General features: G+C 38.5%; 1 protein-coding gene and 1 long non-coding RNA gene across 3 annotated transcripts in view; one reads left to right on the top strand and one right to left on the bottom strand.

The window, feature by feature from the left end:
- LOC105495129 (protein kinase AMP-activated catalytic subunit alpha 2) overlaps positions 1 to 9,689 on the bottom strand; it is a 63,383-nt gene extending 53,694 nt beyond the window's left edge. The window contains exon 1 of one of the 2 annotated variants that reach the window (XM_011764356.2): positions 9,535 to 9,688. In XM_011764356.2, coding sequence (XP_011762658.1) covers positions 9,535 to 9,628 — 94 coding nt within the window. In that variant the 5' untranslated portion in view covers positions 9,629 to 9,688. Of the gene's footprint in view, positions 1 to 9,534 lie in introns of both variants that reach the window. The other variant, XM_071092530.1, reaches the window with a different exon arrangement.
- Positions 9,690 to 9,997: 308 nt separating this feature from the next.
- Positions 9,998 to 13,093, top strand: LOC139356826 (uncharacterized). The gene is made up of 3 exons (XR_011609270.1): positions 9,998 to 11,502; positions 11,894 to 12,083; positions 12,958 to 13,093. It is a non-coding gene; the product is annotated as an uncharacterized lncRNA (long non-coding RNA).
- The last annotated feature ends 11,994 nt before the right edge of the window (positions 13,094 to 25,087 follow it).

Genomic DNA, 25,087 nt, shown 5'->3' on the forward strand with positions numbered 1-25,087 from the left:
CATATAGCAAGATTTTATAAATTATCTTTAATAATATAAAAGATTGTTTAAAAAGATCTAGTGGCAGATTAAAAAGAGAATTATGAATACTTTAAAAACAAAGGTACCACCCAAAGAAATACATAAAATTTATCAGAGGCAAACACTGCCAAACATAAGACACCACTTAAGCAAGAATACTGTTCCCTTGAAGGGATGAAGAAGGCTTCTATTATTAGCAGAGATAACTGCCTGAAATTCTTTCCTTAATAACACCATACTAAAAATAAAAAGGTTAATCATATTTCAAAATAAACACATTGCTTTTCATATGCATTTCAATCACTTCAATAACAGAGAAAAATAAAAGCCTGATTTAAGGTTTACATTTCTCTTATATTTGTAGCTGATGAATACACTAGGTAGATTTGCTGTCATTTTTATAACATATTTAATGTTTTAAGGGTCCTATGCCAGCCACTTACTCATTATTTCTTAAAGGATTTGAGATTAGATCTTCCTGCTAGGTCAAATTAAATTATCCGCCTGGCTTCCAAAATTATTAATACTTCCTCTACAAAATATTTTCCCTATCATTGAGGAAACCACAGGAATCTCAGAAGAATAAATGGGGTGGTATTATCATTACAAAGCAGTACCAAATGCTTTCAAGAAAGCTAACATGGACCACAAGGTAAGTGGATATTTTGGGATTTTTTATAAAAAGCAGCAAGATAAAGCAGGGTTGTGTCAGCATGAAAAAGGGAGACAGTTCATGGAACTGAGGTAATTACCTCAATGTATGTTCGACCTACAAAATTCTTTCTAATTTATATGGATATGTTAAAAGAAAGTTTGGCAGAAAAGCATTTTTAGCTCTTTTTACCAAAAATGCTTTGGTAGAAAAGCATTTTTAGAGTGTATTATCTGTATTGAAAATATATGTATAGCCTCATTTTGGTTCTACTACAAGTGGACTATGACTTTAAAATGACCCATTCACACTAAATGCCATCTGCTGCCCACACTTACCCCCTCTCCAGCTTATGCCTCTTTCCTCCAAGAGTTTCTATGATGGATATCATGGGATCTGGAATACATACATACATATATGTATACAAAATACATATAATGTGTTTGTGTATATGTCTTCCAAGTGATATACAGGAGAGGGTGAAAAGTGAGCAGCTTCTGGAGAATTAGAGGTTCCTGAACATATTCATTTGCAGAAAGAAGACTCGAGTAAAACAAGACAGGAGGTAGTGAATTCTTCCCTCTCTCTCATTAATAAATTTCTGGTCTCAGAACCAGATCACAGATTATTCTCATAGTTCAGCTAATTGTGGGTTTAAGTACATAATGGTGTCTACATACACAAAAGTACATAAGTAATTCTGAGTGCTTTTTCATCTACCTACATTTTCTCATGTACTTCTCACAACACTAGAAGAGAACATATGGTATTATTCCCTTTTTTAGATTGAGTTTGACCACATGGCTGGTTTATGACAAAACAAAGGTTCCACCCCAGGTCTTCTAAGTCCAACATACTACAGAGAGTATATATACTATATCATGTTGCCTTTGTGGACATACTCGGAAACTAGCTACCATTTACAACATTGTTTCCTATTTAAAATACCCTTTGAAAGTCAAGCAACTGATTACACCAAATGAACGAAATCCATTCAGATATTAAGGACACAATTCAAAAATCATATAAATTTTATATATATATATAAAATTTGCTGATATATATATATCAGCAAAAGAAACCTGAATAGCACATAATTCATTTACCTAATTGTTTGAGAGAATAATTCAACTGATTGTAATTCAATCACTAATCTAATATTTGAGAAGAAACATAGTTTCATTATTTGGAACCAATATTTAACACTTGTTTAGAATTTGAATAATTTCAAAAGTAAAATCAATTTACTGTGAATGTGTGTACATTCACTTTTATTTCACTATTAGTTCCATTTCATTCTTATTCATCTTCCATATTTGGGAAAAAACAAATTACATGACTTAGTCATAAAGGATATTGCTTTTAATATAAACATTAATAAGTATCATAAAGCACAGATGAAGTAGTCATTAAGAACTTTCTTCAACCTAGGCAACCACAAAACAGGGGCAGATTACTACAGCTCTATCTCAATGTTGGTGTGAGAACTGAAGGCATTTCAACGGAAAGTAAGTACTTCCTAACACAGGGTGCAGAACTTACCTACAATTACCACGCATCTCACCATCTCCACAACAGTCTCATCTATCTGTATAGCATTTTATCTTTTCCAAAGCCATTTTATGTACCTCAACTCATTTGATCTTCATAACTATTCCAGAAAGTAGGCAGGCCAAGTATGATCATTGCCATATTACGAAGGAGAAAACAAAGGCTCAGCGTCTAATGGTTTTTCCCAAAGGTCAGATAACTAGTAGTAGAAATGGAATTAAATTCCAGAGCTAATACCTTCTTATACCAACGTTTTCTTCTAGAATATCAAATCATTTGTACAAGTTCTCTTTCATCTGGTTACTAAAGGTTACTGGCAATCGTTAGTCAAGATTACTTTTATATCAGTAAACACATTGAAATCACTAGTATTTCTAAGAAACATGGGTTAAAACTGGTAGAATTCAGCACATTTATAATAAGAAAGATTGAGGCATCAAATTAAATTCTGGAAAAATAAAAATAAAAATGTTAATCATCTATATACGGCATTTCAAAAAACGTTATTTATCTCTAAATATGGACTAAAAGACATTTAAATCTTATTTTCTCAATTCTGATAAATATGAGCAGACATAGAAAATTATATCCCTGTAGGTTTGAAACTCAGAACATACTAGGCATTTTGACTTTATCGTCCATACAGCAGAGACTTTGCAGTCTGAGAACCCTGAATTTGATTGTTAGCTCTACCAGTTAATAGCACTGGAACCTTGGGCAAGTTACTTAAAGTATCTGTTTCTCAATTTCTTCATTTGTTAAATGGAGATAATACCAAACTTCGAGGATTACTCTGGGGAATTAAAAAAAGCAAGTGCGTATATAGTACGGTTATTAGAATATAGTAACAACTTAATCAAATTGTACCTTTTATCACTGAAGTGTTGCAAATATGTTTCCTTTTCCCCTGTTCTACATTACATCTACATTTCAGATTCAGGAATTCCAATTTTCATTAACCAGGATGAATAATTACATACATCCATTTTGAGGAGTTAAATCTTTTAAAAATCGGTTTAATGATAGCTTTGTAAAGGACCTCACAGATTCGCTATTCCAGTGTTATCCTTTAGGAGGGGAAGAAAACAAGGACCAGGGAGTTTAAATTGGTCAGGGCTTCCACACTAGCACACAAGTCAGAAACAAATCCTAGTAAAGGACCAAAATACCACAGACATAACTTTTAGTTCCGTCAATTGATGGGACAGTTGTGTGAAATTTGATTTATCATTTAGGACTTGATATTTACATTTCAAAATAAGGTAACACTTTTCGCTTTTTTGTTTTGTTTTGATTTGGTTTGGTTTATCCTTCCTGTTATCTCAAAAACAAGTGGGGAATTAGTAAAATATTTACTTAATTTCTTGAAAGCAGTCTGTAGGCCACTCATGTAACTATTTGAAAAACAGAAAGGGTAACTTCTTGGTGAGACTTTGCTGACAAGAAAGAACCTAAGTATCCCTTGGTGAAAAATTCCAATAAAGAATAATTATTTCATAAACCACATATGGGTAAATGTATTTCTGGAGTAAAATGTTGAAAAAAAATTTGTTTAAATCATAAACCACATATATACTACTCCTCATCTTGAAAATGCAGGCTTCTTTTAAAATAAATAATTGGCATTATAATTTTTTTTCTTCAACCGGTCTTTATATAGCACAAACAGGACCATTCTAGAATTTCTATCACCTTTAGAGAAGTTGAATAAGAGATGAACAAGTCTAATTACAAGAGCTCTCTAACAGTTCTACCCTACCCAGAGTGAGAACTTAAACAGTAAATACAGATTTTTTTTTTTTTTTTTTTTTTTTTTTTGAGACGGAGTCTCACTCTGTCTCCCAGGCTGGAGTGCAGTGGCCGGATCTCAGCTCACTGCAAGCTCCGCCTCCCGGGTTTACGCCATTCTCCTGCCTCAGCCTCCCGAGCAGCTGGGATTACAGGCGCCCGCCACCTCGCCCGGCTAGTTTTTTGTTTCTGTTTTTTTTTTTTTTTTGAGACAGAGTCTCGCTCTGTCGCCCAGGCTGGAGTGCAGTGGCACGATCTCAGCTCACGGCAAGCTCCGCCTCCCGGGTTCACGCCATTCTCCTGCCTCAGCCTCCTGAGTAGCTGGGACTACAGACGCCCGCCACCGCGCCCGGCTAATTTTTTTGTATTTTTTTAGTAGAGACGGGGTTTCACCGTGGTCTCGATCTCCTGACCTTGTGATCCGCCTGCCTCGGCCTCCCAAAGTGCTGGGATTACAGGCGTGAGCCACCGCGCCTGGCGTTTTTTGTATTTTTTAGTAGAGACGGGGTTTCACAGTGTTAGCCAGGATGGTCTCGATCTCCTGACCTCGTGATCCACCCGTTTCGGCCTCCCAAAGTGCTGGGATTACAGGCTTGAGCCACCAAGCCCGGCTGAGAAAAATTTTTAGTAGATAAAAAGCATTACTTATAAACTCTGCCAGCCCATATAATCTGTTTCCAAAAACAGTCCCCCAGCAATTTACTAATACAACAGACTAATGAAGGAGAAAATTTAAAACATTTTAAATAAGGCTTTACTAACAAATACAAGGATTTCCATATACTTTTAAAAAACAAATTAAAACTACTGCTATTAAAACTATTCCATTTTCAATTTTTGCTTTTTATACCTAACTTTGGTCCATAAATTGATATATCAACAACTGAAGTTATAATTTCTTTATTTCCTTCTTTTATTTTTTTAAGATGGAGTCTCACTCTGTCACCCAGGCTGTAGTGCAATGGCGCGATCTCGGCCCACTGCAACTTCTGCCTCCCGGGTGCAAGTGATTCTCCTGCCTCAGCTTCCCAAGTAGCTGGGATTATAGGCGCACACCATCACAGCAGGCTAATTTTTGTATTTTTAGTAGAGACGAGGCTTCACCATGTTAGGCAGGTTGGTCTCAAACTCCTGACCTCAAGTGCTGCGATTACAGGTGTGAGCCACTGTGCTTGGCTTAAAATTTCTAAATGTATAATTAGCATAACAGTCAAAGTTGGTCATGGTAGGACACACTTGTAATTCCAACACTGTGAGGCTGAGGCAGATAGATTGCTTAAGTCCAGAAGTTCGAGACCAGCCTGGCCAACACAGTCCCTAAAAAAGCTAATTCATAAACAAATAAATAAGAAAAAGAAAAAAAGTCAAGAGAGAAAGCACATAAGATGTTCCTTGCTTCTCCATTTCCATGTTTTTATAACCATTTGTCTGTCTGTCTGTCTATCTATCTATCTATCAATCAATCAATCAAAGACAGGGTCTCCCTATGCGCCCAGGCTGGTCTTCAACTCCTGGGCTCAAGGGATCCTCCTGCCTCGGTCTCCCAAAATGCTAGGATTACAGGCATGGACCACCACACCTGGCCAACCTTTTAAAATTAAATCATCTCTTATTAGCTTTTTTAGTAGAAATTCATTTTGCAATGTCTAAAATCTACAGCAATTAAAAATGCACCTGCTTTCAACAAAAACTGCTGGGACAATTGGTTATCCACCTGCAAAAAGTTAGTCTTACACCCTTATCTCACACCATACACAAGAATTAATTCAAAATAGATCACATAGTTAAATATAAGGGCTAAAATAATAAAATATTTACGAGAAAACATAAAAGAAAATCTTTGAGACTTGGGCTAGGCAAAGATTTCTTGCCATGACATCAAGAGCATAGTCCATAAAATAATTTTAAAAACTAATAAATTGGATCCCATGAAAATTCAAAACTTTATACTTCAAAAGACACAAGAAAATGAAAAGACACAACAGACTGGAAGAAAATATTTGCGAAATATATCCATTAAAGGATCTGTATCCATAATTTACAAAGAATCCTCATAACTCAACTTATAGGATGACAAGCAACCCAATTAGAAAATGAACAAGAGATATAAATAGACATTTCATCAATGAAAATACACAAATGACTAGTAATTACATGAGACAATGTGTCAACATCATTAGTCCTTAGGAAAATGTAAAATTAATGCCTCAATGAGATACTATTTCGCACCCACTAGAATGGCTGTAATAAATCAGGCAGACACTAACAAATGTTGGCAAAGATACTCAGAAAAGGGAACTTTCATACATCTTTGATGGGACTGTTATAAAATGGTGTGACCATTTAAAAGTGTGGCAGTTTCTCAAAAAGTAAAACATAAAACTATGATATGACCCAGCAATTCTACTTCTAGTTATCTACCCAAGCTATGTGCAAACATATGTCCACACAAAGACTTACATCTTACATGTGAATATTCGTAATGCCATTATTTATAATAGCCCAAAACTTGAAACCATGACCATCAACTGGTTTTGTATAGAGAAAATGTGGTATATCCACACAATGGAATATTATTCAACTATAAAAAGGAACAAACTAATGACACATGCTCTGTCATGCATGAATCTCAAAAGCATTTTTAAAGAAGCTAGACACAAAAGATGACATATTGAATGATCATGTTTATGAAGAAGTGCCTAGAAAAAGCAAATTTATACAGGCAGAAAACAGATTAGTGATTTCCTGGGACTGAGGGTAGGAAAGAGATTAACTGTGATGGGTATAAGGAATCTTACTGTGGTGTCCTCAAATGTCCTAAAACTGATCTATAATGATGGTTGCAACATTTGGCAAAATTAGTAAAAATCATTGAATTGTACACTTAGAACGGATGAATCTCATATATAAAATATACCTAAATAAAGCTGTTTTCTTTTTTTTTTTTTTGAGATGGAGTCTTGCTCTGTCACCCAGGCTGGAGTGCAGTGACGCAATCTCGGCTCACTGCAACCTCTGCCTCCCGGGTTCAAGCGATTCTCCTGCCTCGGCCTCCTCAGTAGCTGGGATTACAGGTACCTGCCACCACGCTCAGCTAATTTTTGTGTTTTTAGTAGAGACGGGTTTTCGCCATGTTGGCCAGGTTGGTCTCAAATTTCTGACCTCAACTGAACCGTCCGCCTCAGCCTCCCAAAGTGCTGGGATTACAGGCATGAGCCACAGTTTAAAAAAAAAAAAAAAAAAAAAAAAAAAAAAAAAGACTTGTTTCACTTGTCCCTTGAAGAATTATATGAGTAACTGTAGATTGTAGCAGTTTCTATAATTTTTATTAAACAATTGTACTGATCATAATCTTGGATAGGAAACCATAGTATCACTTTTCAGAGGATCTAATACAGTGTTAGGAAAACTCCTTCAACTGGTTGTTCATTGGACAGAGGTTCTCCAGGAAAAGGATTTCTCATAAATCAAAGTTCTTTCTGTTTATATTTTAAGAAGCCAGAGCCTGGAAACAATTCAAAAGTACACACAAGAGATTTAAGTTGTCTTTGACAATGGACTGATTGATCTGATGGGTATTCTACTCTACATTCAGATTACAGTATACAAACTTAAAAAGACCAGCAAAAACTTTTAACACAATTTGAAAGGACATAGGGTTAAGTTATATAACTTTGAGAGTGTACATGTCCAAATGTCAAAGGCACTGTTTGCTTGAGCAACTGTATAATGTTGTAACACAATAGTCCTTAATAATGATACTAAATGACAACATTACAGGCTTACTGTATCCCTTACAATCCCTGGATCGTCCTGTATTCATCTTAAACATATTCTAACTATCCACTCTACTTATAAGGTCTTTCAAAAATAACCCAGGACTTCATAACCCTCACAGAACCGCAAAGAAGTTTACAAACTTTTTAGGTCATTGCAAAAATACCACCTTGTCTGACCACCTTATTGAAAACTGCCAACCTCACAAAACTATCTTCCTTTCCCTGCTTCATTTTTCTCAGTAAAATTAAATATACCTTTTACATATATATTCTGATTACTGTCTGCCTTCCCCTACTAGAAAGCTCCACGAAAAGATCCGTTTTTTCCTTGCTGTATCCTCATTGCCTAGAACAGTGCCTACCACGCTGCAGGTGCTCAGAGTTTTTTGAACAAATGAATGGGTATTAAACACGTGCAAGAAAACAGGAGCTGATTCTTACCACAGGAATGAACAATGAGTCTCTTCTACTCATTCAACAGCCTTGACTTGGGGTTAAAATACGAATTTTACAAGGAAATAGAGACCTCAGAATAAAATTTCCAGACTGCCTACTCAGCATTTCTTCAGCAAAGAGAAAAAGAAAAAAAAAAGCCAATGTTTCACTTATAATTCTGGATTTACAACAAAGTATTTTTAATAAACAACTGTGTCTATTCTGGAGAGAAGGCAGGTTAATTAAATCCCATGTGACTAATTAACAAAAAAGAAAACAAATGAAAGCTCAACACTTAACTATTCTTACTAGTTAACTTAACTCTAATAAAGTATAACATTTCAAAAGCAGCCTGTCTTCCTACACCCAAAATGGGATCCTATCTCCATGAAGACAGACCTTAGCAGAATATGCCTTAGTAGTCCTGACCTCCTCAACCTCAATCCTCCAAACACCAAGGAAACTTTTTCTCTCCCTTACCCCAGAAGTCTTCCCATAGCCATTTTACAAACACAACCACCTTCAGACCTCTCTGTTCTAATTAACCTCTGACCCAATCCAGCTGCATTCCAGCGTTTAACAACACCCCAGGAAGAAAGACTCACAACCTCTGGCCCCTGGAGCATCCCCCAAACAGTCACCCCCAAAAACCGAGAGTCCTGGAACATGAAGGAATCTGGGGATGGCAGGGACCTCCCAGCAAGACCAGAATTGGAGGACATCTTAGACTTCACTCTGGTACTGCCCATTTCTGTGTGACCTTGGGCTTGTTACTCCATCTCTAGGGGTCTTAGTTTTCTCACCTTAAGGGTGAGAACATGTTGACCGAGTCACTGTAGGATTCAATGAGATCCCATGTAAAGCACCTAACAGGGCACCGGGCAGGAAACGGCGCCTCAGTCCTCAGCGTGCATGATCCCCGCCCTGAGCCTACAGGCTCAGAGCCGGGAGGCGCCTCGTGGATAGAGTCCAATCTCCCGGTTTTGCAGAGGAGGACACTGAGGTCCAGAGAAGACAGAAGTGCCTTGCTCCAACCTCCGGAAAGGCGGATGGGCGCGGGACCTGGAACCCAGGACGCCCGTCTTCAGCCCACACCCCCGCCCTCTTCCCTGGACCCTGCGGGAACCGGGCGCTGGTGCCAGGCGAGGCGGTGCGCGCCACCCTCCCGGGGCCCCAGCTCCGCGCGGCCCGGGGCCGCTCCACCTGCCGCCGAGCCCCGCGCCCGCCCGAGGCCCGGGGCTCCCGCCTCTCCACCCGGCCTCCCGCAAGCCAGGCAGCTCGCACAGCGGTCCGGAGCGCGTACTCAACTCTTCACTTTGCCGAAGGTGCCGACGCCCAGCGTGTCGCCCAGCACGTAGTGTCCGATCTTCACCCGCCCGTCGTGCTTCTGCTTCTCAGCCATCTTCCGCGCGCGCGGCCTCGCTTCGCCGCCTGCCGCTCCGCGCCGCCGCCGCTGCCGCCGCCTACCCACAGTGCAGCGGGCCCTGCGGGCGGGGGGGCGGACCCCGAGCCGCGAGGGGCACGGGGCTGCGCGGGGTCCCGGGAGGGGGCGCTGGGCGCGCCGGGCGCGCCGGGCCCAGGTGGGAAGCAACGGGCGAGCGGCGGGCGGGGCGGGGCCGAGGGAGGGAGCGCGCGGCGCCGGCTCCCGGGAGTGAGAGGCGCTTGCGGCAGAGCCAGAGGCAGCGACGGCGGGGGCCGGGGACGCGGGACGCTGGGCGGGAGTGCGGGAGGGGCCGCGCCAGGTGCGCCGGGTCCGAGTGAGGGACGGATGCGGCAGGTGCTGCGAAGTGGAGTGGGCGAGGGTCCCGAGGGAGCCAGGGGGCCCTTTCTGAGGAAAACCGAAGAGGGTGAAAATGGGGGGTGAGGCTGGGGCCCGTTTCTAGGGAATGGAAAGACGTGGAAGTCAAACTGGAAGAAGAGACGAGCCTCGGGTGTGGGGAGCGAGGGGCTGTAAAAGGGAAGAGGCGAGAGGGGAGACTGCGGGAAGGGCCCTGGTCAAAAGGGCAGTGGCAGAAGAGCCTCTAGGAAGCCCCTCAGTTTCGTCTGAGGGTTTTGGATACAGGTCGCGGCACAGGGAGAACGCACGCAGCTCTGTGCGCTCTTGAATTGTCCTCCTCTACTTATTCTGTAATTCCCAATTATTTTGTCCTGTAGATAGAAGAGACCCTCTCCGCCAGAGCTCTCAGTTGTAACTAATTTGCCCACAGTTTTCCAAAAAATCTCAGTCACGGTATTTGCTCGAGTGTACTTTAGCACATGCTTATATAAATAAGTAGTTTTACCACGCGCTTATATAAACATATAGTACCGAAATGTGATACAGCTGTATAAGAGGGAAATGGGAAAGACGTGGAAAGGCAAACAACATTCTGCCCACAGAAAGTAAAATACGTGAGCGACAGAGGAATTGTGAAGGGCGAGGCCAATACAAGGCCACATATTAAAGGAAGAATAAATGTGATATAGAAGTGAAAAGAGTGGTAAGAGGAAATTAGAAGCATGATGCCTAGGTAGCGTGTTCAAAGACTGACCTCGCCACGCCCCCCCCAAAAAAGAAAAAAGACTGGCAAAGAATTAGGTAATAAAGTGATGATCTCTGCCTCCCTTCCTTCTTTCCCGCCCTTCCTTCCCTCCTTTCCTTCCTTCATGTTGTCCCATTCTTTAATGTTGTTCCGTATTTCAGTGATTAAAGTTTATTTGCTTCTCACCACACACACAAAAAGATTCGTATCCGTTTGTTAATTAGCTTGACATAGACATTCCACAATATGTATTTCAAAACATATACATACTAAATATATACAATTTTTATTTGCCAAAGAAAAAATTTTAAAACTAAAAAAATATTGCTGTTTGGGGATAAGTAATTAAGGATTAGTCAGACATTTATAGCACTGCATGCCAGTAGAGTTTCAAGGTCACATTCCTCAAACATGAAGTCTCTTGAACACTGTTTATATGTAAATTGAAATGTATTGATAAAAAATAGGACACAACAAAATTTTGTTTTCTGAGAAGTACTAAATATAGAAATTTCAAACATTCATTCTCATCCAAACATCAAGACAATCTGATGAGAGATGATCACGGCTTATAAATTATAGATATCACAGCTGTTAAACAGAGGCTATTTTTGTTCATTCTTCAGATCATCTTTCTTGCTGACAAGAAGTATCATTTAGGAATCACTCTACCTAGCTGGCAATTTTGAGAAAATAGCCAGTTATTTTTGTGCTGAGCTTTCATCTGGTTAAGGGTCATTCCTTCAGTATTCAAGTGAGTAAGAAAAGCCCTATTCTGCTTTTGCCGTATGAGATGTATATGTCTTCTGCTCTAATATCCCGTTAAAAGGTGTTGAAAAGTCTTAGATTGCTTTCTTGAAGCTACATTAAGACGAACTGTAAATTGAGAATTTAAAGCATTTCATACTGTCTTAACTATTATTAAATACTGTAAATTAAATTATTATACACTTCATAACAATGATTCTTACATAGTCATTGTGGACTACCTTATAGTTTTGTTACTATCTGAAACATCTATGATACCTTGTTGATTAAGAAGTTCATTTAAACACAATTATCTCGTTTAATTTTCATAAAAGAAAGATTATTATTCCCATTTTATAGATGATAAAATTTAGTTTTTCCCTTTCTGATTTTCCCAGGGCTAAAAAGTGGCAGAGTCAGAACTTATACCCAGTTCTGACATGTCCTTCAGTCTGCCTAATATACTGCAGCTGCCTATACAAAAAGAACGTATGGTGCTCTAAGAAAGTTAAAAATGGTCACAGTTGTGATTCCATTTTCATATTTTTATTATTTCTTGGGCAGTCCAATAATATATCCTACAAATTTGTAAGTATTTAAACTACTTTTTGTTGCTTTTCTGACTTCTATTTAGAGGAAAGGTTGAATGCTAAGTGGGTAAGAAGGACAACTCTTGGTGCAGCACTCAGCCCTCTGTTGTCCTGGACACTTCAGATAAGGTTCCATATTTGCCTCTTCCTACTCAGCAACAGAAAACCCGACAGTTAATCAGACTAGATCTCCTTAAGAGTCATGCCCCTTGGAGGTCTCACCCCTAAAGATGTTCTGGTAAATGCAATGTTCCCATTTCATTATCTTCCAATGAAGGTTTCACACCGCTATTGTTTAGTACCAGTTTCTAAGACCGGTACCCCAGAGAGGTGCTCAGTTCTTGGCGCTGGTCCAACTATTACTGCTTTACCCTCCTACTTCTGAAACTTTGGGGTCATTTTACCTTCAAATATTCTAAAATAAATCCTAAATAGTACATTAATGCAAGATCACTAAACTAATATACTATACTAGATACCATTGATTTTATCAGTAACCAATTCTTTCAAGTCTTTGCTCAGTCACCTTCTTGGTGAATCCTACTCTGGCCACCCTATTTAAGTTGCAGTTTCTTTTCTTTCTTTTCTTTTTCTTTTTTTTTTTTTTTTTAGAGTCAGGGTCTCACTACGTCACCCAGGCTGGTCTCAAACTCCTGGACTCAAGTGATTCTCCTGCCTCAGCCTCCCAAAGGACTGAGATTACAGGTGTGAGCCACCGCACCAGGCCTAAATTGCAGTTTTACCTCACTCATGCTCCCTGCCCTGCACTCTCCGTCCCCTGACCCTCCTCAACTTTTTTACATAGCACTAGCCATCTAACATACTATTTAATTTACGTGCTTATTATATTTTTGTCTGTTTCTCCCCATTAGAATCTAAACTTCACAAAAGAAGAGAGGACTTTTTTCTCTATTTTGTTCACTGATGTATCCTTAGCTCCTGGGACAGTGCCTGACAAAACATAGACATCCAAACAGATTCAAAGAGTGTGGCACCTGAAGTTTATTCAGTATGGGGGAACCTCTTTAAGGGGGAAAAAATGCAAAATTGGGTATGAAAGTATTTGAACTGAAAAACAACTATCTAGAAATTTATAAAAGCTGACAAATGCCACAAACATCCCCAAATCCAGAAAAATAACAATATTTTTATAAATTAATTATCCAATATACCTCTATAATACCTGTTTTCTGCATTTTCTGGATGTGTACTCTTTGATTACCTCTTTATATTTTGTAAATTTTTTAATAGAATAGAAAGATAATTCTGACATTAAGCATGATTCATTGTTTTTCATTACATGTTTCTTTTTACGTTTTCCATTGTACATGTTTAATATAGCTAATACATAATTTATCAATTCTATTATCATATACATTATACATACATATAGATATATACATATATGTATTTATATGTATTTTTTTACATATTATATATGCAAATGATATGTTCATATCCCACTTGCTGTTTCTGGGGCCTAGTGGAACCTGGTATATCATTCCAAAAATATTTGCTAAATTGAATTTTAGAAAGGGTTAGTTATTAAGTTAGAGAATCAAGTAACAACAATACAGGGAAGAGTGCAGTTTTATCTTATGTATACACATATTAAAGGCAAAGCATAATTTTACATCTCAGCACAGCAGTCATTAGTGAGGTTAGAGAGGCATGAGTTAGCACCTCTGAAGTCTATAGATTCATGATATAGGGCTTCTATGGTTGTCTCCAATTTAAAATAAAAAAGTTGGACACTCGATGAATAATAAAGGATGTTTATGGTATTTTATAGGAAGTACAAGCTCAATAATTACATTTTTAAAATTTTGTGTGAAAAACTTCAAACATACACAAAAGTAGAGTAACATAAATAACCTTAGCATCGGTGATGATCAACATTGTCATCATTTACCAATCTATCTCTGCACTTTTTAAATTTATTTTCTGGAGTATTTTAAAGTAAATAACCAGATTATTTCGCTGGCAAATACTTCAGTATATAGGTCTAACAGATAAGCACTTCTTTTTAACACAGCCATGCTACTACTATCATATCTAACAAAATTAACACTAATTCCTTACTGTTATGAAATACCCACTCTGTGGTGAATATCCCTTGATTGTCTCAGGAATGTAGTTTTACAACTGGTTTATGCTAATCAGGATCAAAAAAAGTCACACTTACCATTTTGTCAATACATCTCTTTTAATATACAGTGTTTTCTCCTCCCACTCTTTTTTTAAAATGTCATGTATTTGTTGAAACATCGAATCATTTTAACTGTTGAATATCCCAATCTTGTTGGATTTATCTGAACAATTATTCATGATCACAAGAGGTAGTAGAAAAAGCTCAATATTTCGAATAAAAAATCATGGCCTGGTGCAGTGGCTCACACCTGAAATCCCAACACTTTGGGAGGCTGAGGCAGGTGGATCTCTTGAGTCCAGGAGTTCAAAACCAGCCTGGGCAACATGGTGACAACCTGTCTCTACAAAAAATAGCTGGGCTGGTGGTGTGCGTCTGTAGTCCTAGCTACTAGGGAGGCTGAGGTGGGTGGATCACCTGAGCCTGGGAGGCAGAGATTGCAGTGAGCCAAGATCACAGCATTGCATTTCAGCCTGGGCAACTGAGCAAGACCCTGTCTCAAAATTATATATATAATTAAATATGTGTATATACATATATACATATATATGTATATATGTATATCTCTATACAGATGTATACATACATATATGTATATATGTGTATATATGTATATATGCTAAATTGAATTTAGCATATATATACTCTATATGTATATACAGTATCTGTGTGTATATATTTGTACATGTGTATATATATCCTGAGTTCATGTTCCATCTTAGCCTCTTAGCAGTATGTCCTTAAACAGATCATTTCACTTCTTATTGGTAAAACTAATAGTGTTGAACTAGACTATAAAGTACTAAGGTACTTTTCAGTTGTTGAGACATTCAACTCCCAAACTCCACTTCCTGTTTTAGAGTTGAACAATAGAGGGAAAAAGATAAAGTAATTACTGTAAAGTATTGTAGGTCACTGTCCAAGGTATCTCAACAAACTGATCTTGCCACATTATTTTCCCTATACACAGTTTATCTCCTAATATTTGTCATCATTGGTTTATCTCCTAATATTTGTCATCAATAGGTTGAGATAATACTATTACAGGCCTAGCCCCCTTCAAAGAGATAAGTAGATATGCGTGACAGTACTTGAAACCCTTTAAAGGAAATGTAATAAATGATTTTGAGGTGGTATTTTTAGCAGGTACCCTAGTAACAAATATTATACTTAACATAATCCATTTTCATTTTCTGACTGAGTACATTTCTAAATTGCTTCGATATGAGTCAACATTATAATTTTCAGTGCAGCTGAGGAAAAAAAAAACATTTTGGATCAGACTTCCTTCATGAGCAGATGCATTAATTGGAATAACAAAGGTTGTTTGCTTTGCTGTATAAATATTATGGATCTGACAGCACTTTTAGAATCTTGCTTTCATGTGTGTATTGACAGCTTGTCTGAAAAAAGCTCAAATACACTTTTAGATCAGTTAAATCAATTATTTCCCTCCTGGCATGGATTCAGTGACTATCTGTACTGAATACTTTTGAACTGGTGACGTTTGGGTAAGGAGATACCAATGTCACCTTGAGTTGATTACCATCTCTGTTATGGCTGTCCATTAGAATTAAAACAACCCCTGACAAAACTATGTAATATACATATTATTTGAAACCTTTTATAATACTTTTAATGACCTCAAGTGGGTGTTAATGCTTTGGCTGTTGGCACAATCCTGTTAACATTAACTACTAAGCTTTGACATGATTAATACAAACTTAAGATAAATTAGGTAATTTCAAGTTCTAAATGCTCTATAAATAATAAACTAATTCTCCTTCCAAGAATAAAGACCTTAACAAATAATGAGAGAATTCAATTTCTTTTTTTAATTTGTATGTAGGCTTAGACTAGGTACCCTTTCAAGACTCTGGGGTTTCAATTCTGTAAAATTCTGTTAATAGTTTTAAAAAGCATTAATTAATAAACTTTTCACCCTCTACTTTTAAAATATTGAAATGTTTTTAAATTGTTACACAACTAGCTATTCTACAGATAAGAGGTTTCTAGATTCTCTGAGTATATCATTGCTTTGTTCTAAGTACATTCATTTATTGAACAAAGATATATTGAATACCTGCTGAGTGCACACTACTCTTCTAGGCACTGGGAATGTAGCAATGAACAAAACAGTATAGCCTATCTTATTTACCACTTATAATGGTAGTTTTTGTTAGAGAAAAGAATTATTCATGACACTTATTAAAGACAGTAAGGCAGACTTTATTTGGGACTATTGTGATAGTTATAGGACCTCCTGCAATGAAGTTTTGCAGTAGGAGAGAGAAATTGGGCTTAACTCCAAATACAACAAAGAAAAGTAGAGATTTATAGCCAAGGAGGAGGAACAAGATGTGTTGATGAATGGAAAATTACTAGGAGGGTGGGGTAATTCTTTGCTAAACTGACCTAACAGGATTCTTGCTGAAGGCAGGCCAGGGTGATCAGCTATTACCCAGGGAATGGTGTGGGGGTGAGAAATTTGGTTAGCTATCAAGAGTGGTCAGGTAGTGAGGGTGGGGAATTTTGGCTAAATTGGCTTAGCAGAATTCTTGCTAAAACTGGGCTCTTGAAGACATGCCCAAGGCCAGGACCTAGTGGGTCAGAGGAGTCTGACTAGAGTTAGGTCAAGAAAAGAGTGTTTTGTGGCATTCTACTGAAAGAACCAGAAAATAAAGAGTCAAATAAATATATAATGTAATGTAAGGTTAGTGATAAGTGCTGTGAAGGAAAAGCAGAATAAGTGAATACAGAGATGAAAATGGGAATGGGGGAGGGTTGCGCAGGCATTTTATATAGATTGTCAGAAAGTCTTTCTGAGAATGTAGCATCTGAGAATTATGTACAGGAAGGAGCCACTGAAATAGTTGGGGTAGGAGCATTCCAGGCAGAAGAAATAGTAAGTGCAACGGTCCTGAGACAGTGCTAAAAGCATATTGGTGGAACAGGAAGGTTAATGTGTCCAAATTGGTGTGTACAAGTAGGAGAATGAGGGAGTTTGTAGTTAGAATGCCTATAGCTAGATTATCCTGGGTAAGCTGTATTGAAACCTTTAGATGTTTTTAAAAAGTGTGGTCAAATATATTCTGAGAATTTTTGAACAGGAGAGTGACATGATATGAATTATAAACTTAAAGATGGCTCAAGATGACTGTGTGGAAGAGAGTCTAAAGGGTCAAAAGTGTAAGCAAAATAACTAATTTAGAGACTATTGAAGTAGACCAGATGAATGCGGACAATAGCTTACACTAGGATGGTAGCAGTGAAAATGGTGAGAGGCATTCAGATTTGACATAAAGATTTTGAAGTTAACACCAAGAGATTTTGCTGGTGGTTAGATGAAAAGTGTGCAAAGAATCAAAAAAGAGAAATCAAAGACTTGGATTTGTGGCCCATACAATGAGATGAATAAGAGTGCCATAGACTGAAATGCCAAAGACTTTATGAGAAATAAGCTGGGGGGAAAGAAGGGAGGTTGCAGGACAAAATTTTGATCTGACCATGCTAAGTTTGAGACACTTAAGAGCAATCCCAAAGGACACACCAAGTAGGTAGTTGGTGACCAGAGTGAAGAGGCCCAGACTCAAAAATGTAAGTTTCAAAATCATTAGCATTCAGGGAAGAGGCCCAAACTCAAAATGTAATTTTCAAAATCATTAGCATATATCCCACAGGACTGGAGATCCCTTAGGAAGTGAATGTTGACAGCAAAAGGAAGAGACTTCAGGGCTGAACCATCCCAGACTTAGAGACCTCTAAAAGGAAGAGGATCGGCTGGGCTCAGTGACTCATGTCTGTAATCCCAGCACTTTGGGAGGCTGAGGCGGGCGGATCACGATTTCAGGAGATGGAGAACATCCTGGCTAACACTGTTAAACCCCGTCTCTACTAAAAATACAAAAAATTAGCCGGACGTGGTGGCGGGCGCCTGTAGTCCCAGCTACTTGGGAGGCTGAGGCAGGAGAATGGCGTGAACCCGAGAGGCGGAGCTTGGAGTGAGCTGAGATCACACCACTGCACTCCAGCCGGGGCGACAGACAGAGACTCTGGCTCAAAACAAACAAACAAAAAAGGCTACAGTAACCAAAACAGCGTGTTACTGGTACCAAAACAGAGATATAGACCAATGAAACAGACTAGAGCCCTGGGAAATAATACCACACATCTACAACCATCTGATCTTTGACAAACCTGACAAAAGCAAGAAATGGGGAAAGGATTCCCTATTTAGTAAACGGTGCTGGGAAAACTGGCTAGCCATATGTGGAAAGCTGAGACTGGATCCCTTCCTTACACTTTATTCAAAAATTAATTCAAGATGTATTAAAGACTTAAATGTTAGACCTAAAACCATGAAAAACCCTATAAGAAAACCTAGGCAATACCATTGAGGACACAGGCATGGGCAAGGACTTCATGACTAAAACACCAAAAGCAATGGCAACAAAAGCCAAAATTGACAAATGGGATCTAATGAAAATAAAGAGCTTCTGCACGCAGAAGAAACTATCATCAGAGTGAACAGGCAACCTACGGAATGGGAGAAAATTTTTACAATCTGCCCATCTGACAAAGGGTTAATATCCAGAATCTATAAAGAAGTTAAACAAATTTTCAAGAAAAAATCAAACGACCCCATCAAAAAGTGGGCAAACGATATGAACAGACACTTCTCAAAAGAAGACATTTATGCAGCCAACAGACATATGAAAAAATGCTCGTCATCACTGGCCATCAGAGAAATGCAAATCAAAACCACAATGAGATACCATCTCACACCAGTTAGAATAGTGATCATTAAAAAGTCAGGAAACAACAGTGCTAGAGAGGATGTGGAGAAATAGGAACACTTTTACATTGTTGGTGGGACTGTAAACTAGTTCAACTATTGTGGAAGACAGTGTGGCGATTCCTCAAGGATCTAGAACTAGAAATACCATTTGACCCAGCCATCCCATTACTAGGCATATACCCAAAGGATTACAAATCATCCTGCTATAAAGATACATGCACATGTATGTTTATACTCACAATAGCAAAGACTTGGAACCAACTCATATGTCCATTGATGATAGACTGGATTAAGAAAATGTGGCACACATACACCATGGAATACTATGCTGCCATAAAAAAGGATGAGTTCATGTCCTTTGTAGGGACATGGATGAAGCTAGAAACCATCATTCAGAGCAAACTATCACAAGGACAGAAAACCAAGCACCACATGTTCTCACTCATAGGTGGGAATTGAACAATGAGAACACTTGGACACAGGGTGGGGAACATCACACACCAGGGCCTGTCGTGGGGTAGGGGGAGTGGGGAGGGATAGCATTAGGAGATATACCTAATGTAAATGATGAGTTAACAGGTGTAGCACACCAACATGGCACATGTATACATATGTAACAAGCCTGCACATTGTGCACATGTACCCTAGAACTTAAAGTATAATAATAAAAAATTAAAATAAAATAAATAAGTAAATTTTAAAAAAGGAAGAGGATCCTGAAAAGAAATATCCGCTAAGCCAAGAGGAAACTTAAGAGAATATTTTCAGCTATTGTTAGACATTATTATCAACTGTATCCAGTGCTACTCAAAGGTCACGGAAGATGTGGATGAAGAGCTAACTATTGGATATGATGACTGTGACAAGTGACTTTGTAATGGAGTGATGGAGATGAAAGTCAGAGTGAAGTGAGTTTATGAAAAAATTGAAGTGAAGAAATAGAGAAAGTGGTTCTATACAATTCTTTTAAGTTTTGCTGTGAAGGGAATAGTAGCAAATAGAGGATATGGAAACAAGGGTAGATTTTTTTAAGATGGGGAAAAATATAGCATGTTTGTATGCTACTTGTATGATCCACAGAAAAGGACGAACTGATGTGTAAGAGAGAATGAATAACTGAAGAACATTTAGCAGTGAATCCAAATGACAGTCTTTCCGGAACTTCCACATCAGTTTTCCAGGAACTTGTACTCTAATGGAAAACATACACACTTCAGAAACAAATTTCAACTGGACATGGTAGTTCACGCATGTAATCCCAGAGACTTGGGAGGTCGAGGCAGGAGGACCACTTGAGGCCTAGAGTTTGAGACCATGCGGGGCAACAAAGTGAGGCTGGGACTATAGTTCCAGCAACCTGGGAGGCTTTAGTGGAGAGATCCCTTCAGCCCAGGAATTCCAAGCTGCAGTGAGCTATGATTATGCCACTGAACTCCAGCCTGAGTGACAGAGTGAGACCCTGTTTCCAAAAAAAAAAAAAAGTAATAAATTTCAAAATGGTGCAAGAAGTGATATGACAAAGTTATATGTAGGATTGACTAAAGAGTATTGAACAGTAAGTTAAACGCCGTTTTATTTGACAAGGGAAAAAATCATGAGGACCTGAACCACTGGTAGTTCCAGTAAAAAAGGAAGGGAAAGGATGGATTTGAGGATTGTTTAGGAGAAGAATAAATAGGATTTAGCAATTGCTTAGTTATTAATTAGAAGAACAATGAAGCAATTTGGGATGACTTCCAGATTTCTGGAATGGTACAGAAATCTTGTGGATGGATTAATCATCCAAAAACAGTTCTTAGCCTATCACCTCCTTCCTTACAAGTGTTCAGTAATTTTACATAGCCTAAAGATTAGTGTTTAAAACTCTTTAGCTTAGCATTCACAGCCCCCAAAAAGTCTGCGTTTTTGGCATGCTTTTTACCTTCTGTATTAGTCTGTTCTCACACTGCTAATAAAGATATACCTGAGATGGGGTAATTTATAAAGGAAAGAGGTTTAATGGAGTCACAGTTCCACGTGACTGGAGAGGCCTCACAATTATGGTTGAAGGCAAAGGAGGAGCAAAGTCATGTTTTGCATGGCGGCAGTTAAGAGAGAGCATTTGCAGGAGAACTCCCCTTTATAAAACCATCGGATTTCATGAAACTTATTCACCATCACAACAGCATGAGAAAGAGCCACTTTCATGATTCAGTTACCTCCCACCAGGTCCTTCCCATGACACGTAGGAATTATGACAGCTACAGTTGGAGCTCCCCTGTGGGGACACAGCCAACCATATCACCTTCCTAATATACTTCCTTGAAACTCAAAGGAGTAGTGGGATCCAGTTTGAAAATGACTGGTCTACAGAGAAAAATCAAAGTCCTTAAGTCTGGATTCAAGGCTCTCTGTAATCTGGCCCCTACCAACGTGATTTCCTGTCTCATCTTTGTTATCCAAAGCTCTAGTCATAACAAATTTCTGTCAGTCCCGTGTATACACCAAGCTGGAGCAGACCACTGCACCTTTACTCCCACTCTTATTGTCTGGAACTTCCTTCATCCTTGATATTCTCCATCACAATCTGCTTAACAAATACATCCACATCTTTAAAAACTCACCTCCTCTATGAAGCGTTTCCTCAACCTCCCACACATATTTGGCCTCCCTGTCTTTAATAATGCTGTGTAACTTGTGTATTTAATTAAATCCATCATTGTACTTGTCTGTTTACATGTCTTGTCCACCATTTGACCCTTAATCCCTTGAGAGCAAGCACTGTGAACATAGTAGGCACTTAATGCATGTTAGTTAAATTAATGAATAATAAGTGAATGAAATCTCAGTTCAGAAATAACCTTTTTTTTTTTTTTTTTTTTTGAAACAGAGTCTTGCTCTGTCACCCAGGCTGCAGTGCAATGGTATGATCTGGGCTCAGTGCAACCTCTGCCTTCCAGGCTCAGGCAATTCTCCTGTCTTAGTCTCCCCAGTAGCTGGGACCACAGGCAAGCACTACCACACTAGGCTAATTTTTTGTATTTTTAGTAGAAACAGGATTTCACAGTGTTGGCCATGGTGGTCTCGAACTCCTGACCTCTAGTGATCCACCTACCTCAGCCTCCCAAAGTACTGGGATTACACGTGTGAGCCACTGTGCTCAGCTTCAGAAATAACTTTATCTTAATTTACCTGTCTCTTCCCAGGTAGCACTGAAGGCTTTTTCCTATTTATTGTTCTGAGGCCCTGTGTCACCTCTGTTCTGGCACTATACTGTGGTATGACATTGTATTTGTTCCATGACATTATTTTTCTTCCTTTTTTTTATAGTGTATGTGTCCCCTACCTAAAATATACAAGTGCATGGATTTTATCCTGTTTCTCTTTATATCCCCACCACTTGGGTACCCAATAAGTGTTTTAAGAATGTATTATTTAATAATTAAAGGGCCACCTTACCCTTTAAAGTCATACATCATGTAATTATGTCCAGCTTTTTCCACTTTCGTGAATAATTTTCTAATCATTCCTGGCTGGAGTTAATCTTTCTCTCTGGCATTCTATTACCTGTAGTTTTCTCTCTTTTGCATAATTATCACTTTCTAGAACAGTTCTTGATTTAAAGTGACTATAAAAGCCCAAGGACAAGAAAACTTTTATTCTTCACTATATTCCTATATAGTTGTGACTCTCAACTCTTCTTTTTTGTGTACTGCTATACTTGAGTGGCACCCAGCCATACCAATTTCTGCGGTGCTCAGCATCATTCTACCCTTTCCTACTGGAAGAGGAAAAAAAAAGCAACACCCTTGAATCTAATATGATTTATTTTATTAAAATAAACAATAAGCTACTGCATTTGCACCATTACTTGTTTCTATTTATAACAACCTCTTGCCTCACTGAGAATGACCACATTATAGTCATTCTTTAAGTAGTGATGAATGAATTTAAAAAAGGAAGGAATGCTATTTTCATTGTCATGTCCAGAGGGAAGTAAGACCATGCCTTTTATGCAAAACTGGTTTGCTCATTTAATATATTACTATTTATGGCCAGGCATAATTTATTTGTGTGGGCTACAGGAACACAATATTGTCCTTCATAAACTAAATCCCAAATAAAATAATAACTTTACTTTGAAAAATTATGCTCTTTTCCTAGACCATTCTAGCCCTGGAGACAAATAGAAATGTTACAGGAACTGAGTTTTTCCCGATGTTTTACAAAATTCTCCTCTCTGTTCTCTATGGAACCCAAGTGACCCATACTCATTTCCATTTTCCAGTGTTCCTCGACTCTGCTTGTCCATCCAGTGCCCATTGCAAGTCCCAAAATTTAGGAGAAGGGATTTTGTTTTCTCTTCACAGTGCCTACAACCTTTTACCAATTGAAAAGATGATTTGGGGCCAAGCGTGGTGGCTCATGCCTGTAATCCCAGCACTTTGGGGGGCTGAGGCAGGTGGATGGCCTAAGGTCAGGAATTTGAGACCAGCCTGGGCAACATGGTGAAACCCCTTCTCCAAGAAAAATAACAAAATATTTTAAATAATTTTAAAAGAAAAGATGGTTTCATTCCTTTTTACAGCCCTTTACAATGCAGGATCTGCAATAAATTTCTCAGGAAACAGGCTGAGCAACACGTGAGGGATGTCACCCACAAACAGTCATGAGCGGTTATTGTTGCAAACCATAATTGAGTCGCCCGAGTCTAGTGTACCTTTCTTCTTTCTTTTGCCACTTGGGTAATTCTTACCTTCTCAGGGAACATCTTCCACTTTTCCCCAAATTGGTGGCAGCTTTTTCTCCCGCAATTTGGTTTTCCTCTTTGTGTCATCATCCTAGTGTCCCAGAAAGCTTCTCCTAAAGGGGGCAGGGAGAGAACAACGCATGTTTCAAGGAGATCCCCATGCAAATTTGACACTTTGGTACCCTTGCCAGTGTTCCAAAGTGACCATGCAGATGGCATTGCCACCATAATCTTGTTCTTTTTTTGAGACAGAGTCTTATTCTGTCACCTAGGCTGGAGTATAGTGGCATAATCTCAGCTCACTGCAACCTCCACCTCCCGGGTTCAAGTGATTCTTGTGCCTCAGCCTCCATTACAGGTGTGTGCCACCATGCCCAGCTAATTTTTTGTATTTTTAGCAGAGAAGAGGTTTCACCACGTAGGCCAGACTAGTCTCAAACTCCTGGGCTCAAGTGATCTGCACAGCTCAGGCTCCCAAAGTGCTAGGATTACAGGCACAAGCCACCACACCCAGCCCATAATCCTGTTCTTATGTTCTTTCATTATTTATTCACTTGATGACTCACATGGATCACTTAATAAATTGTGTAGAATTTCAGGCACACTTAGGGAAATAATAAAAATTACAATGTATAATGAGAAGCTTGTCATGCCATCTCTCATGAGTTTTTCCAGAAAAAAAAAAAATAGAGTCAAAGCTGTCTTCGACTATATTCTCATAAGTGGGGCTTTACAATGCTCCATGAAGAATAAAAAGAAATCATCCTATCTTCCTCTATTTTTTAAATGTATATTTAAAGGCTTTTCTAATATTTCTCAAATGTTTTAGGAACAATGAAAAACTAAATTTAGAGGTATTCTCTTTTTTTAAATACTGATTCTAAGTCACTTTTATAAAACATCTATTTCTTTTAATATGCTTTATTCAGTTCATTGTAATTTGGTTTGCTATAAAGTTTACTCATTGGGGAAATATTTTTTAGTAAACTAGATGCTAGTTTTTCAGAATGTAATTCAAGCCTTAACAATTTTTTAGTGTCTAACATGCTAGATACAAAAGAATTATCCCATGAACAACACCCTCAAGGCTTTTACGTTCTCAAGGAGAAGACTTGTACCCATGAAATAATTTAAAAACAAGTTACTTACTTTTTAATTCATGAATTTAAATGGCACCTCATTATATTCCTTTCACCAAGCTCTCTTTGGTTATATAAGAAAGAAGTTAACTGGATTTTTGCTACCTATTTTCATTGACTATTACAATACACTTGGAGTCATAGACTTATAAAAAAGAGTGTGATTATACACCCTTTCTGCCCTTTT

The sequence above is a fragment of the Macaca nemestrina genome, chromosome 1 (genome assembly GCF_043159975.1).
Source record: "Macaca nemestrina isolate mMacNem1 chromosome 1, mMacNem.hap1, whole genome shotgun sequence".
NCBI classification, from domain to species: domain Eukaryota; kingdom Metazoa; phylum Chordata; class Mammalia; order Primates; family Cercopithecidae; genus Macaca; species Macaca nemestrina.